Genomic DNA, 13,904 nt, shown 5'->3' on the forward strand with positions numbered 1-13,904 from the left:
ATTTGAAGTGCCTGAAGGGTTGCCTAGCACAAAGTAAGCAATCAGCAAGTTTTTGTCGGGTGGATGGATGGATTCATGAACAAGCCTGTCCATAAAATGCATGGATTTCTCAGATGGCAAAATTCTAAAAATCTCTTTAAATGGTACTACCTTGAGATTCAGAAACTCATCCTCCTACTCGTCCAAGTGCATTAACTACCAGAATATTAGTAATAACAAAAGTTATATTGCTTTCTAAGTCATGAACTGACCTGTGTATATATATCACACTTTTGTTTCTAAAGGAAGTAGAAATTCGGAACAAAGACCTGGAGGGACAGCTGTCTGACTTAGAGCAACGTCTGGAGAAAAGTCAGAATGAACAAGAAGCTTTTCGCAATAACCTGAAGACACTCTTAGAAATTCTTGATGGAAAAATATTTGAACTAACAGAGTTACGAGATAACTTGGCCAAGCTACTAGAATGCAGCTAAGAAAAGTTAAATTTCAGTGCCAATTGATTAAAAAATACACTGTCTCTCTTCATAGGACTGTTTGGGCTCTGCATCAAGATCGCACAAAAAAATTGAATATCATTCCTCCTCCAGGAGGATGATCTTTTGAAAATTGGAATTGTATATTTCAGTGTAAATTTTAGAATTCAGCTTGTAGCTAGTTGGGGAAAAAAAAAGAGATGAAAACTTGAACTACAAATTACCTCCATGTATATTATTGGCCATAGTTAACTAGAAAGTTATAAATAGACACTTAATGCAATCTTTTTTTTCTGATATTAGCCAATGGGAGAATTAACAATGTCTGGGTCACATCCCCTTTTTGTGTTCAACACAGTGAAGGTTATCTGCTTCTTAAATTAATTTATTTATGATATCTAAAGCTGTGTTTTGTGCAAAAACTTAGTGATGAAAGCCCTGTCTTCTGTTGTAATCTGAATAATTTCTCAGGATATTTTTGCACTGCTAAGAAGCAGTGCCATTACCAATTAATTCTTGCCAGGAGTGAGAGAGAGCTGTATCTTTAATTGAAACATACTTAACTAGAACTGGGTGTATAGAGTTCTTCCCTTTTTTTATACTGGAAGATATTTCACTCGGTGACCACTCTGGTACACTCTGGTGTTCTTTAATCTTGTCTGCTGTATAGTTTACTTTTCCACATTGATTCCATGTATTTATGAGAAGATATTGTCTCCCATTTTATTACACATTTTAAAGCCAACTAACGAAGGCAGCTGAGTCCCTCAGAAATTTTTCTTTTTAAATTTCTAATAAATTTGACACACAGTACTGAAATACAGCAGCCCGTCATTGACGGTCTGGTCTAGCAATGTTAAGTATATTTACAGAATATGCAGTTACATTTATTTATATATTTTGCAAGAAATCTTTTCTGAATGATCAATGCATTTCAATTTACAAATAATAATGGTTACTGGGGAACTGTTTATTATAGATCATTTTAAGGTGTATAGCAATTTTAAAGGGGATCCATTTCCATCAAACAGCCAATCAGAGGACTGTGGGGGTTGGAGCCGTGTACTCTGTCTGGGTCTTCACATCAACCACATCTCTAGTCAAACCTCACAAGGCAATATTCTGAACTGTTAACTAGGCATTTCAAAACAAGAATTCAACAGGCTCTTCTCAATGAACAAGTTTTAATGTTGTTTTGATGTAATTTTAAAAGACTTTTAGCAAACATGCATTTCTTTCTATATTTCTTTGAAGAAGCTATTTTAAAAGTGAGCCAAGTGCTGTCTAGTCTGCTTATGGAGTTAGGAATGCATCAGAGTCCATATATCTTTGCTGTACAATGCCTGTGATGTTGAGGAGGGTTCTTTTTTAAAGTGTATGCTTGAGTATCTGACTCTGTGGAGTCTACGAATGCACTGACTTTGTTTGTACCCCAAAACAATTGAATTGTTAAGTACAAAATTAAGCTAATTAATCGATTTGTAACCATTTTTTCACTCACAAACAGCAACGCAACACTAGACAATTTTGTTTTATATATGTATGTGTATGTATGTAAATACATACATATTAATTTATATTAGAGTGAAAAATAAATGGTTTGTTTCTAAAGTTAGTTTCTAAAGTGAGTTTTCAGGTGTCTCTGAAAAGTTTATATCAGACACTTAATCATCATGTATTATATGTGCTATAACATCATGTAAGTTACCTCCATCTATTTTAGGATATTTTCCTCACCTGTTTATTATAGGGAGGATAATTTAGGTACACAAGCTCAGAGCTGAGATATTTCTCTGATAAATCAGGTAATAAAATTATTTGATTGATGGAATTTTGAAGTAGATGTGATTTTATCCATCAGTTTCTGAGTAATAAAGAGCACCAGATTTTAATTTAAATAGGGGATTTAACACTAGGGATCAGGGAATTTAGTTATGAAGAGTTAAAAATTAAAAAAAAAAACAACAGTATAAGCTATTGAAATGGTAAGTGAATTATTTTAATGATGTAATAAGATATTTTTAAATTTTGACATAGTTGTCATTTAATGGGAAAATAACTCACCAAAATGTCTCCACTTGAGTTGTACTGATATGTGAGACATGTGTGTAATTCAATATATACATATACCCATATGTATATACAGAAAATTATTTTTAATATTTTCCTACTGATAAGAAATTTAAAATTGGAAATTTTGTGAGTTTTTTCCTTGTCCAATAAGGCCTAATTTTTTTTCTTTTTTTAGGGATTTAACAACTTGAGGGCTGCACCTTTAAATTCCCAGATTGTCTTTAGACGTGTACAGTATATGGGATAAGGTGGACACAAGTGCACATATAAATAAAATCTTCTTAGTAAGACTGTTTTCAGTATTAATTTACAGTAGGAGAGTATCTAGAAATCGTCATCTACAAGTCATAATTAGGTTGTGTGCCTACTGTAGTTTTCTCCATTTCTGTATTGTAGAAATAAAAGTTTGCATATTAAAATTTGATTTTTCCCAGAGACAAGTATTATATGATGTATCTATATTTAGATCAAACTGTGGTAATATATTTATCAGAAAATGATGCTGGGGACTGTAGCCTGAACATGGACTTGAAGTGACACAGAAAAGGAGAGCAGAGATCAATCCCATTGTGTATAAGTTACTATATGATAATTATGAATTCTTGTACAAAAAACAACTGAAAAAAAGGAAAAACAAAAATACAGTTTTTATTTTGAAATAACATTTGTTGTTCTCTGGAGAATGTACTTTATCTTCTTTTTCCTTCAGTCTTTTACAGATACTTTTTAAAAGGCATTTTAGTGATGGCAGCATTTGCTCAACTCCTACAGGTGCTACTGGATTTCACATTTAGTGTGTTATGTTGTGAAATCCTAACTTTGACATAAACGGTTTTATGAGTATCTCCCTGCCTGGAAAATTAGTTTTTGTTTCTCCTCTCTCTCCTTCTCTCCCTCTTTGTCTCTCGCTCCTTCTCTCGCGCTTTTTTCTCCCTTTCTTTCTGCAGATTAAAAAAAGTTCATGAAGTTACATCCGTCCTTGTCCTCACAGAAGAGCTTCAGCCCTCTCATGGATTTCATGTTTTGCTCTCATTTAACTGCCGGGAAGCAATTAGAGGAAAAGCTTGCAGGTTTTTTTTTCAAGTGGAAATAAAAGGGACACTCGAAATTAAACTACCACCTTTTAAAGCTCCTTTTCTGCCCTGTTAAAGTTAAATGTCTTCTCTCACATGTGTGCTCTGGCCTTCCATGTTTGTGTTTAACTGTGGAGTGAGCATCTCAGCTGCTCTCTCCCTGCAGACCTGGTTTTCTGTCTGTTCTGGAAGGGACACTGGCCAGAGGCAAAACTTGTTTGGTGGCAGTGTTTTGTTTTTTAAGAAATTGTGTCGTTTATTGGGTATCAAATGATTTTACCATTCCCGATAAGCTGTGCGTGAAGTCCTGGAATAGTCTTCATTGAATTTTTGTCTTCTTCATGTTTAGCTCTGTTTCCTTACCATTCATAAGGTAAATTAATTTATATAAAATCTTGAGGAAGCTTTCAGGTAAGAAGTAGTTCAGAATGACATGTTTAAAAAAATTTTTTTTTCTCAAGTAGGATGCTGTACTATAGTAAGTATTGGTTGAGAAGATAATTTTCAAATGAGAGAATATTTTTTAAACTACTAGAAAAGGATAATTTTAGAATGGAAGCAGGTGAATCATTCACCCTACTTTAGATTGTGAAATGCATTTTTTCCAACCTAAAATTGGACCTTACATTTTGACAACAGTTTTTCTTTATGGGAAATTGATATGTACATGTCACAGAAATGTAAGCATCATTATTGAATTAAAGAAATGGTTTGTTGTTGTTCATATATTACCTAGTAAAATAGCTAACAATTTTATCCAAGAAAAAAACCTCAAAACTCAAATCAGCACTGCACTGCCTAGTGATTTCTGCTTCACTAGATAGAAAAGAAACATTTGAAGTTATTTTTACCCAAAACAGGTGACCCAGGTAGAGAAATTGCATCTATGCTAGAATAGGGAAAAGGCCACGAGCTCCCAGTTTATTTCTGGTCAATTCTCTGATCTCATTAAGGTCCCTTCTATCCTTTGGATGAAAGAACACATTCCAGCAGGTGGCAGGAGCTTATCTGGAGGAGGAGAGGATATTTTTTGAGAAAGCAGGGCCAGCAAAGAGTGGGAGCGTGCTGCCCTCAGTCTTTATCTATCTAAGGCAGGTCAGGCTAGCCAGAGACATTGTCGTTTTTCACTAAACAAGTTGGGGTTGCCTTAATGAATTTTAAGGGCTTTCAGAAGATCCTGTCATTTGTACTGTCAGCATTTATAACCTAACAGAAGACACCTCTCATTCAGAACTCACCATTCTGTGAATTCTGACCAACTTTTGCCAATTCTTTTCACATCAGGGGCGCCCAGGTGGCTCAGTCGGTTGAGTGTCCGACTTCAGCCCAGGTCATGATCTCACAGTCTGTGAGTTCAAGCCCCGCATCGGGCTCTGTGCTGACAGCTCAGAGCCTGGAGCCTGCTTCAGATTCTGTGTCTCCCTCTCTCTCTGCCCCATCCCCACTCATGCTCTGTCTCTCTCTGTCTTAAAAATAAATAAAACATTAAAAAAATTTTTTTTAATTCTTTTCACATCAGATCTACCCAGGGATAGAAATAGTACTCTGCTTTCTCCTAGTAACACCAAATTAAGATGATAATGAGTACCTAATAGATGCAAAATTAAGCCCATTTCTGTACCACAGGAAAATGTCTTTTGTGAGTATTTTTTCCACCAAAAGTCAAGGTTTTATCTTGTTATCTATGTTTTATAACTATGCTACTATATATGCATGTATAGTAAGTTCTTATCTACATGACTTGTGTGTAGGACTTATTTGATTGTTACACCTTAAATGGAATGACTGTTTCATAAAACATGGCCAGAAAGCAGGTGCTCTTGAAGTAAATGATTTCTCAACAACCTCAGTGTGAAGTGGAACAGAAAGGAGTGTTTGTTGAATCTGTGCCATGTGACGGACACTGTACTAACTGTTTGACATTTCATTTCTATGTATAGGGGCCCTTGCAGGGGTGTTCCTTTGCGAGGGGGATGAGGGAAAGAAAGGGAAGAGGCTCAGATGATTTCACCTGCTGGGTTGCTACAGAGATCAGTCTGGTCGTCCAGTACGCCAGTCAGAAGGTGGAGATCTTGTTCATGTTTCTGGTACAGTTTTTCCCTCTAGCTTGACTGCCTTGTTTCTAGAATATCTGCTAGGGTACTTCTTAACTGTATATTTTATATTTCCTCCTTTTGAACTTTGTCCTTCAGCCTCCGTTGGTGTTTACAGTGCTTGCTATCACTTGGTTGCAAATGGTACTTTGCCGATCATATTTATGCAGTGTGTTTTAGTTCCAATTTTTTTTAACTTAAAAACTTCAGATAATCCAAGGACAGTGCGCTTGTTATGCAGAGTTCCAGTCAATAAAATTTAAGTAGGAACTATTTATAACTATCTATAAAGACCTTGGGAGGACCATTCATCTCTTAAATTCCTTAGTGAAATAAGCTGTGAACCTGTAAAACTCATCCCCCAAGACTAAACACTAGTTCAGCAGGATGTGGGTTTTGCAGTCAGTGTTAGTTAGGTGACTTTGTGGTCAATTCTGGTTGCACAGAAGTCAAGGCGGCTCCAGGTTGATCACATCATTAGATCAGCTGCAGAAGTATCTCATGGCCTAGATTTTAGGTGATACCGATGGAATCATACGATATTTGTCTTTTTTGTGTCTGGCTTATTTATTTGACTTAGCATAAACTTTTCAAGGCTTATCCATATTGTGGCATATATCAGAATTTCACCCCATTGTATGGATATACCACATTTTGTTTCCATTCATCTGTTGATAGACTCTTGGGTCATTTCTACCTTTTGGCTGTTGTGAATGATTCTTCAATGAACCTTCATTTATGAATTGTTTGGGTCCCTGCTTTCATTTATTTGGGTATATGCGTAGGAATGGAATTGCTGGACAATATGGTAATTTTACGTTTAACTCTTTGAGGTAGGATTGGGTTTCAGTTGTGTTAATTTCAAAGACTCAGAGTAAAATGCCATCTCACTGGAAATCAAGCTGTGGGGTCAGTGTTTGTTAACAGACCTGTAAGTGATCCCTTGATATCTCACTTAGGCCTTTTACTCTCTAACCTAGAATATTTATTGAGTACAGACTATGTCCTATGCCCCATTTTGGAATAGAGACCAGAGAGAGAGTCTCCTAATCCAGTGTAGGATACAGACAGTTACTTCACAGTATGCAAGTGCTGTCATAAAGGAGAGCACTATTGGGGCGCCTGAGTGGCTCAGTCGGTTGAGCATCCGACTTGAGCTCAGGTCATGATCTCACGGCTTGTGAGTTCAAGCCCCGCATCGGGGTCTGTGCTGACAGCTCAGAGCCTGGAGCCTGCTTCAGATTATGTCTCTGTCTCTACCCCTCCCCCACTCATGCTCTGTGTCTCTCTCAAGAATAAATAAACATTAAAAAATAAAACAAAACAAAAAGGAGAGCGCTATTATGAGGGATCCCAGAGAGAAGAGGAGTTGTGAAGTCTTTCCCAAAAGACTGAAGATTCCTGACTGAATCTTGAAGAAGGAGTAGGAGCTAGCTGGTTGAAGAAGGGGTAAAATTTCAGAGAACTTCAGAGTATGTCATGTGCAAAGGCCCAGAGAGATGAAAGCATTGAGACATTGAGAAAATTAGAATGGGTTAGTGAACTGAAACACAGGATGTTAGGGAAGGAGATATAGCAAGATGGTGGTAGAGAAGGCGGCAAAGGGTAGATCAGTAAAGTCTTTGTAAGTCATATGGAAGATTCGGGTTTTATTCTGAAAGTAATACAGAGATAGTGAAGGATTTTTTTGTAAAGAAGTGATGTAATAAAAAATATGTTCTGAGGGTACCTGGGTGGTTCACTCAGTTAAGCGTCCAACTCTTGATTTTGGCTCAGGTCATGATCTCACCATTGGTGAGATCGAGCCTCACATCAGGCTCTCTGCTGAGAGCTTGGCGACTGCTTGAGATTCTCTCTCCCTCTCTATCCCTTCCCCCACTCGTGTGTGTGTTCTCTCTCTCAAATAAATAAACATTAAGTGTGTGTATATACATATACACTTAATGTGTATATACATATACACTTAATGTGTATATGTGTATATATATATATATATATATACACACATATACATATATATATATATATATATATATACATATACATATTTAACATTTATATATGTTCTATAAGTCTAGGCAATTAGGGAAATCCCAGCATTCTCTTGAAAGGCTGCAGTATGGCAGTGACAATGGAAATGGAGAAGATGGAATGGATTCAGAGGGCATTTAGGAGGTAGAATCAGTAGGACTTCTTGCCTAATGTAGATGGCAAGGAAAAGCAAAGAATGCAGGATGACTGCTAGATCTCTTGAGTTGACCAGCCTCATTTACTGAGAGTAAATTCAAGATGTGGAGGGGTTTAGTTTGGGTGGAGGCAAGGAGGCAAGACAAAGCAAGATGAATGATGAGTTAATTTTGTTTTGAGTTTAAGGTGCCAATGGACTAGCCAGATGGAGATGTGAGTCTGGATGGAGCTTAGAAGAAATATATGAACTGGAGATCGATGCTTGGGAGCTGTCAGCATACGTAATGGTAACTGAGGGCGTGAGAAATGAGAACACAAGATAGAAGAGTCACTTCGGGGCAGGTGCAGCACAAAAGCTTGGGAAAGAGACAAGCAATGGCCAGGAGGGGTGAGTGGATACACAAAGAGTAGGGACTCATGGAAGCCTAGAGAGTTTCAAAAAGTCAGATTTCACACAAAAACAAAGCAACTCATGTCTTAAGGCATTGATATTCAAACTGTGTTGAAACCCTTTGTTAACATTTAACTTGTAAATATATTTTAACTGAAAAAAAGTAAAAACCGACCATCTCAAATATGTCGCTTACAACATGTTAAAACATGGAAATCCAGCAGACGTCAGTACCGGGTTAACTGTTTTTGTGCAACGGCCACAGTAAGGCCATCTCGCTACATTGAAGAGCATCTTTATATTTCAAGGTGAGTTATTAAATAACTCCATTTCCTAGTGTGAATTAGGACTTTTTTGATACTTTGCAACTGAAACAAATACAGAAATAGGGTCTACTAACCTCACGTCACTGTTCCATAAACCCAGTCTCAAGTGCTTGTTGTTTATGAAAATAACTTCACTTTTCTTACTGACTTATTGATTCAATTAAATGTCATGCACCACCTTTTCTGTTACTGTGTTGGTTTTCCATGTAGCTGTCGTTTCCAAAAGGTGGTTGCGATAGAGGGCCACAGATAAAAGGAGGTAGACACTTTCCTAGTAGAACTTGGCTTATTTTTCTGTGACTCCCTTGCCTCTCCTCAAAGTCAAGTTCTAGGGGCTGAAATGTATTTCCTGCATCTTGTTTAACGTATTATTTGGATGCTTAACTCATTACTAGGAACAGGTGATTTTGTGTTTGCATTGCTTTGGAGTGTTTAGAGAGTTAATACTTAGGTTATCTTAAATGACCTTTATTCTTTTTTTCATACTGACTCGTAAGTAACTGTATACAAATTATCTCTGGTAGACACGATCTTAAACAATGACAACAACAACACTCTGTGTATTTGGTTTCAGACTGTGGTATGGTGTTTGACTTTTATTTCTGGTTTAAGTTAAAATTAGCTTGAATTCCTTGAGTAGACACAGCTTGCACGACCTGGGCAACAAATGAGCATGTTAGACATTCCAGGAAGAAAAGAGGAGCTACTGTTTTTCACATACGGCTCCAAGTGATCCATAAGATTTGCAAATCATTTGTGCATTGTGAAATAAATTCTAACTCTTAAACCACTTTTGTTCATATTTTTCTATTTACTGATTAATCTTGGTCTCCTTTAGCAGAACCCTTATTTTAGAGTATACTCTGCATTGAAATCCCATGGTATATTTCAAAGTATAAAGCATAGAACTTCATGATCTGTGGCACATGGCCATCTCACAACAGTCAACGACAAATTTTCACAACAATGTCATGACCTAAATGTTACTGTTCTCCCCGCTTTGTAGATTTTACAGAGCCTGAGATTCCGCAACATTAAGTGATTGGCCAAGTCCAGAGGCCACCAAGGAGTAGAATACAGGCCCTGTACCTGCTAACCCTGTACCCATCCCACTCCATCATGCCCAAACTATGAACTGCAGACCTTTTTTAAAATGACAGGTACAAAAGTTTATCAATTCCTGGTATTTAACAACCTGTCACTTAATGAGAAAAATCGTTCATTTTCCGTTTAACAATGGTATAATGTCTCTGAATATTTATGTCTCTGCTTTCTCCTTTTGTAGAAAAAAAACTTTAATTATTCTACTCATTCATATATGCTTTCTTTTTGCAAACATTTTTAATAGTACAGTAGAAAAAGAAAAAGAACGGATATAACATTCTTAATAAGAGTAAAACAAAAATCACCCTTGATCTGTCAATTCCTTCCCTAGAAATTATGTCCTTTTAGCATATTTATATGCCTTTATATATAATATTTATGTGCTTATAGAAATATCTAATTGTTTGGGGGGTAGGGGGCACATAAATTCTATTACTGCATCTTGCTCTGTAATTTGCTAGGGGTTTTTTAATCTCTTTGGAAGCTCCATCCAAGTACATACGGTTTTTAACTTCTTCAGAGTGTTCCATTTTATGGATATATCACAGTTTAAGCATTTCCATTTTTTTTCTTTCCTTTTTCACACTACCCTCTTGTTCTTGACCTGGAGGCTACTTTATTAAGCACAGTATTAGGGGTATTAAAGATTGGTTAGCGCTCAGTTACCAAACGTCCCATAATGCCTTCTATAGCACCAGTCAAAATGACCTTTAAGTGAATAAATTTTCCTAAAAACGAAAACTCAAAAAAAAAAAAAAAAAAAGACTTAACTGGTCTTGATAAAATTATTTCTAAATTACACTATAAGCAACACCTAGCAACGTGCTTAGAACATAGCAGTCACTCGATAAACGTGTGGAATGACTAAACACGCTTACTGTCTTAGAAAAGAGGGGACACCTAACAGAAACTAACCTTTGCTTAGTGACTTGGTCCACCAGCTCTTGTACACAGTGTCCCCATCTGGGGTGCCTGGAGGACCATCAGGGGTGTATAGGGCAGTTTAAAATGCAAGGTGCTGTGCTCTGTAGTCCTCAAAGTAGAGAAGAAGGGGGACAGGACTAAAAAGGAAAGGAGAAATACAGAGATACTTAAACTGGTATTTCCACGGGGCTCCTGGGTGGCTCAGTCGGTTGAGCGTCTGACTTCGGCTCAGGTCATGATCTCACAGCTCGTGAGTTCGAGCCCCGCGTCAGGCTCTGTGCCAACAGCTCAGAAGAGCCTGGAGCCTGCTTCAGATTCTGTGCCTCCCTCTCGTCTGCCCAACCCACTGGCATCCTGTCTCTGTCTCTCTCAAAAATAAGTAAACATTAAAAAAAAAATTATTAAAAAAAAAACTGGTTATTTCCAGGCAATGCCTCCCTCTTATGCCAAGAGCCTTTTGTCACCTTGATGGTGGCTTTGCAGAAGATGCTGCCTGTTGGCTGTTGATTCAAACTTTTTGTGAGTACCTACAGTGCCACAGGTCACTGTACTAAGCACAAGGAACAGAAAGGTGATAATTCACAGTCCTTACCCTCAAGACGGAGGAAGCAGACGTGTTAATTGATAGGTACAATGAGCTAGTAAGACTGAACGGAGCCATAGCTTCTGGTGAATAGACAGGAGAAGTTGGGCATTGTCACTGAGGGGGTGGCATTTGAGCTGAGATAAAGATGAATACATGTCCCCTTTGACAAAGATTCGGATGGATCTTTGGATGTATGAGGAGCCTAGGGGAAAGGGCACATCACAAAGAGCCACACACACCAATTTAGCCTAACACCCTGGCGGACCCATCAGTGGCTTAGCTAGGAATCCAGAGCAGATGAGGTGGGCACATTCCAGACCGCAACCTTGTCTTGGGTTCTCAGCAGTTCTGACTTCTCCTAAAGGGAGTGGATGGCACTGAAACCTTGGATGAGGAAAGTAACATGATGACTAGATTCACATTTTAGAGAAAGTAAATCACTCTGGCCACAGTATCAAGAATAAATTTAAGACTACGTGAGATGAAGGAGGTGTTAACTTTATTGTGGTAATCATTTCACAATAAATACGTATATCAAATCATCACATTGCACACCTTAAACTTACACAATGTTATATGTAAAAGATATTTCAATAAAGCTGGGGAAAATGGATTAAAGGTTCTGCAAGACCAGATTCAGAATTCAGGATGACTGTTTTTTTTTTTTTTTTAATTGTGGCAATCCAGGTAAGAGCAAACAAAAACTGGAAATGATGCCAGAAGAGGAACTGAATATGAGAGAGACTCAAGAGGTATCTAATGGGAAGATATTTTGAAATTCTAAATTTCTGTTTTTGTGGCATTTATTGCTTCGTTTCCCTTCCTCCCACCCCCCAATTCAGGCAAACAAATGCCTTCTATTCCCTGGCCCTCAGGATTGGGGATTACTGCAGTAATGACAATCATTTCTTATTTAAAAAAAAATTTTTTAATGTTTATTTGTTTTTGAGAGAGAGCATGAGCAGGGGAGGGCAGAGAGAGAGAGGGAGACACAGAATCCGAAGCAGGCTCCAGGTTCCGAGCTCCAAGCTGTCAGCACAGAGCCCAACGCGGGGCTCAAACTCAGGAACCACGAGATCATGACCTAAGCCAAAGTCGGACACTTAACTGAGCCACCCCGGTGCCCCAATGACAGTCATTTCTCTTCTTTTGAATTTCTGCACTCACATGAGGTTCTTATGGGACAGGGAAGTGGAATTGAAGGGAACAAGATAATGAGAAGGTAGCAAGTACCCCTAAGAAGGGGCCCTGGACACTGCTCCTTCCCTTCAACACACCAGCCTTAGATCAGAGGTTGGAGGGTAAACAAATGACCCCCCAACAGGATGGAGGATTGGAGACCCATGCCTCAGTTTCCAGGTTTGCCTACAGAAGAATTCCCCTGGGCCAGGACGATGGAGCAGCTGCTGAGGAGAAATGATGTGGTGTGTCCACTAAGAGAGTCCCCAACAAGTTTGTTGGAGCTCAAAGAAAGTGCCTGAAAAGTCTCCCTGCCCCAACTTCAGCATGTGAAGAAGCAACTGAGGAAGAAGCCTGTGAACTGGGAGAACGGGTCACCTGTGTGGATCTGGCACCAAAGATCAGATGGACCTCTCCGTGGATTCTGGTGCAGAAGGCTCTCAAAACAAATGCCAGCATGGATAGAAGTGGATCGAGAACCAGAACCTGCCACTTTCCTAGCCCCTTGAGTACTTTGACACTTTATGGAACTCACTTGGATCCCTAGGAAGGAAGTGGTAGGAAGGGAAACCTTAACTGGCTGATTTTATCTTGAGTTGACAAAAGCAATGTTTCTGCTGCCAGGCAGAATACCATTTAGAATAAAATTGAGAACAAAATTATTTGGTACCCTGCTCATGGCCTGTGAGCATGTACTCATTACCAGTAGACTTTGCAGGACATGGTAACTATTGGGAGGATTTCTAGGTTTCCAGATTTGGTGTGAAAAAAGATAAGTTCTGTTTTGGACATGTTGAGTTGGAGGTGCTTCTCCAGCATGGAGGCTAGAGAAATAAATTTGGAAGTTACCAGAAAACAGGCTGATGATGAAGCCATAGGCAGATGAACTCAAATAGAGGGTGAAAAAGACAGGCCCAGAGGGGCACCTGGGTGGCTCAGTAGGTGGAACATCTGACTCTTGATTTCAGCTCAGGTCATGATCTCAGGGTTTGTGAGTTCAAGCCCCGCGTAGGGCTCTGAGCTGGCAGCATGGAGCCTACTTGGGTTCTGTCTCTCTTGTCTTAAAAAAAAAAAAAAAAAAAAAAAAGGCCCAGAGCCATAGGAAGCCCTGTCATTTACAGGGGCATGGAGAGAAAATGGAATTAGGAAAACCCTGTGAATAAAGGTCCAAGTAACGTAGAGAAGAACGAGCAGGTGACACCAGGTAATCAAATTGATAGGTATCTAATTTTATAGTGAATGGGATCCAGCCCCAAAAGAGTTCATGGTTATAAACTAAAATTTTATGTGTTTGCTTTTTTTTTAAAGGCTACTATTTAAAAAATTTTTTTTTAATTTTTTTTTTAACATTTATTTATTTTTGAGACAGAGAGAGACAGAGCATGAACGGGGGAAGGTCAGAGAGAGAGGGAGACACAGAATCTGAAACAGGATTCAGGCTCCGAGCTGTCAGCACAGAGCCCGATGCAGGGCTCGAACTCACAGGCTGCGAGAT

At 38.5% G+C, this 13,904-nt stretch overlaps 1 protein-coding gene across 2 annotated transcripts in view; it reads left to right on the forward strand.

Annotated features, from left to right (window-relative positions):
- The window catches only part of HOMER1 (homer scaffold protein 1), a 138,341-nt gene extending 134,948 nt beyond the window's left edge, over positions 1-3,393 (forward strand). For both annotated transcript variants that reach the window (XM_078448627.2, XM_078448626.2), the window contains exon 9: positions 285-3,393. In XM_078448627.2, the coding sequence (XP_078304753.1) occupies positions 285-473 (189 nt within the window). In that variant the 3' untranslated portion in view covers positions 474-3,393. The remainder of the gene's footprint in view (positions 1-284) is intronic.
- Positions 3,394-13,904: the final 10,511 nt, after the last annotated feature.

The sequence above is a fragment of the Panthera onca genome, chromosome A1 (genome assembly GCF_046562875.1).
Source record: "Panthera onca isolate mPanOnc1 chromosome A1, mPanOnc1 haplotype 2, whole genome shotgun sequence".
Classification (NCBI taxonomy): Eukaryota; Metazoa; Chordata; class Mammalia; order Carnivora; family Felidae; genus Panthera; species Panthera onca.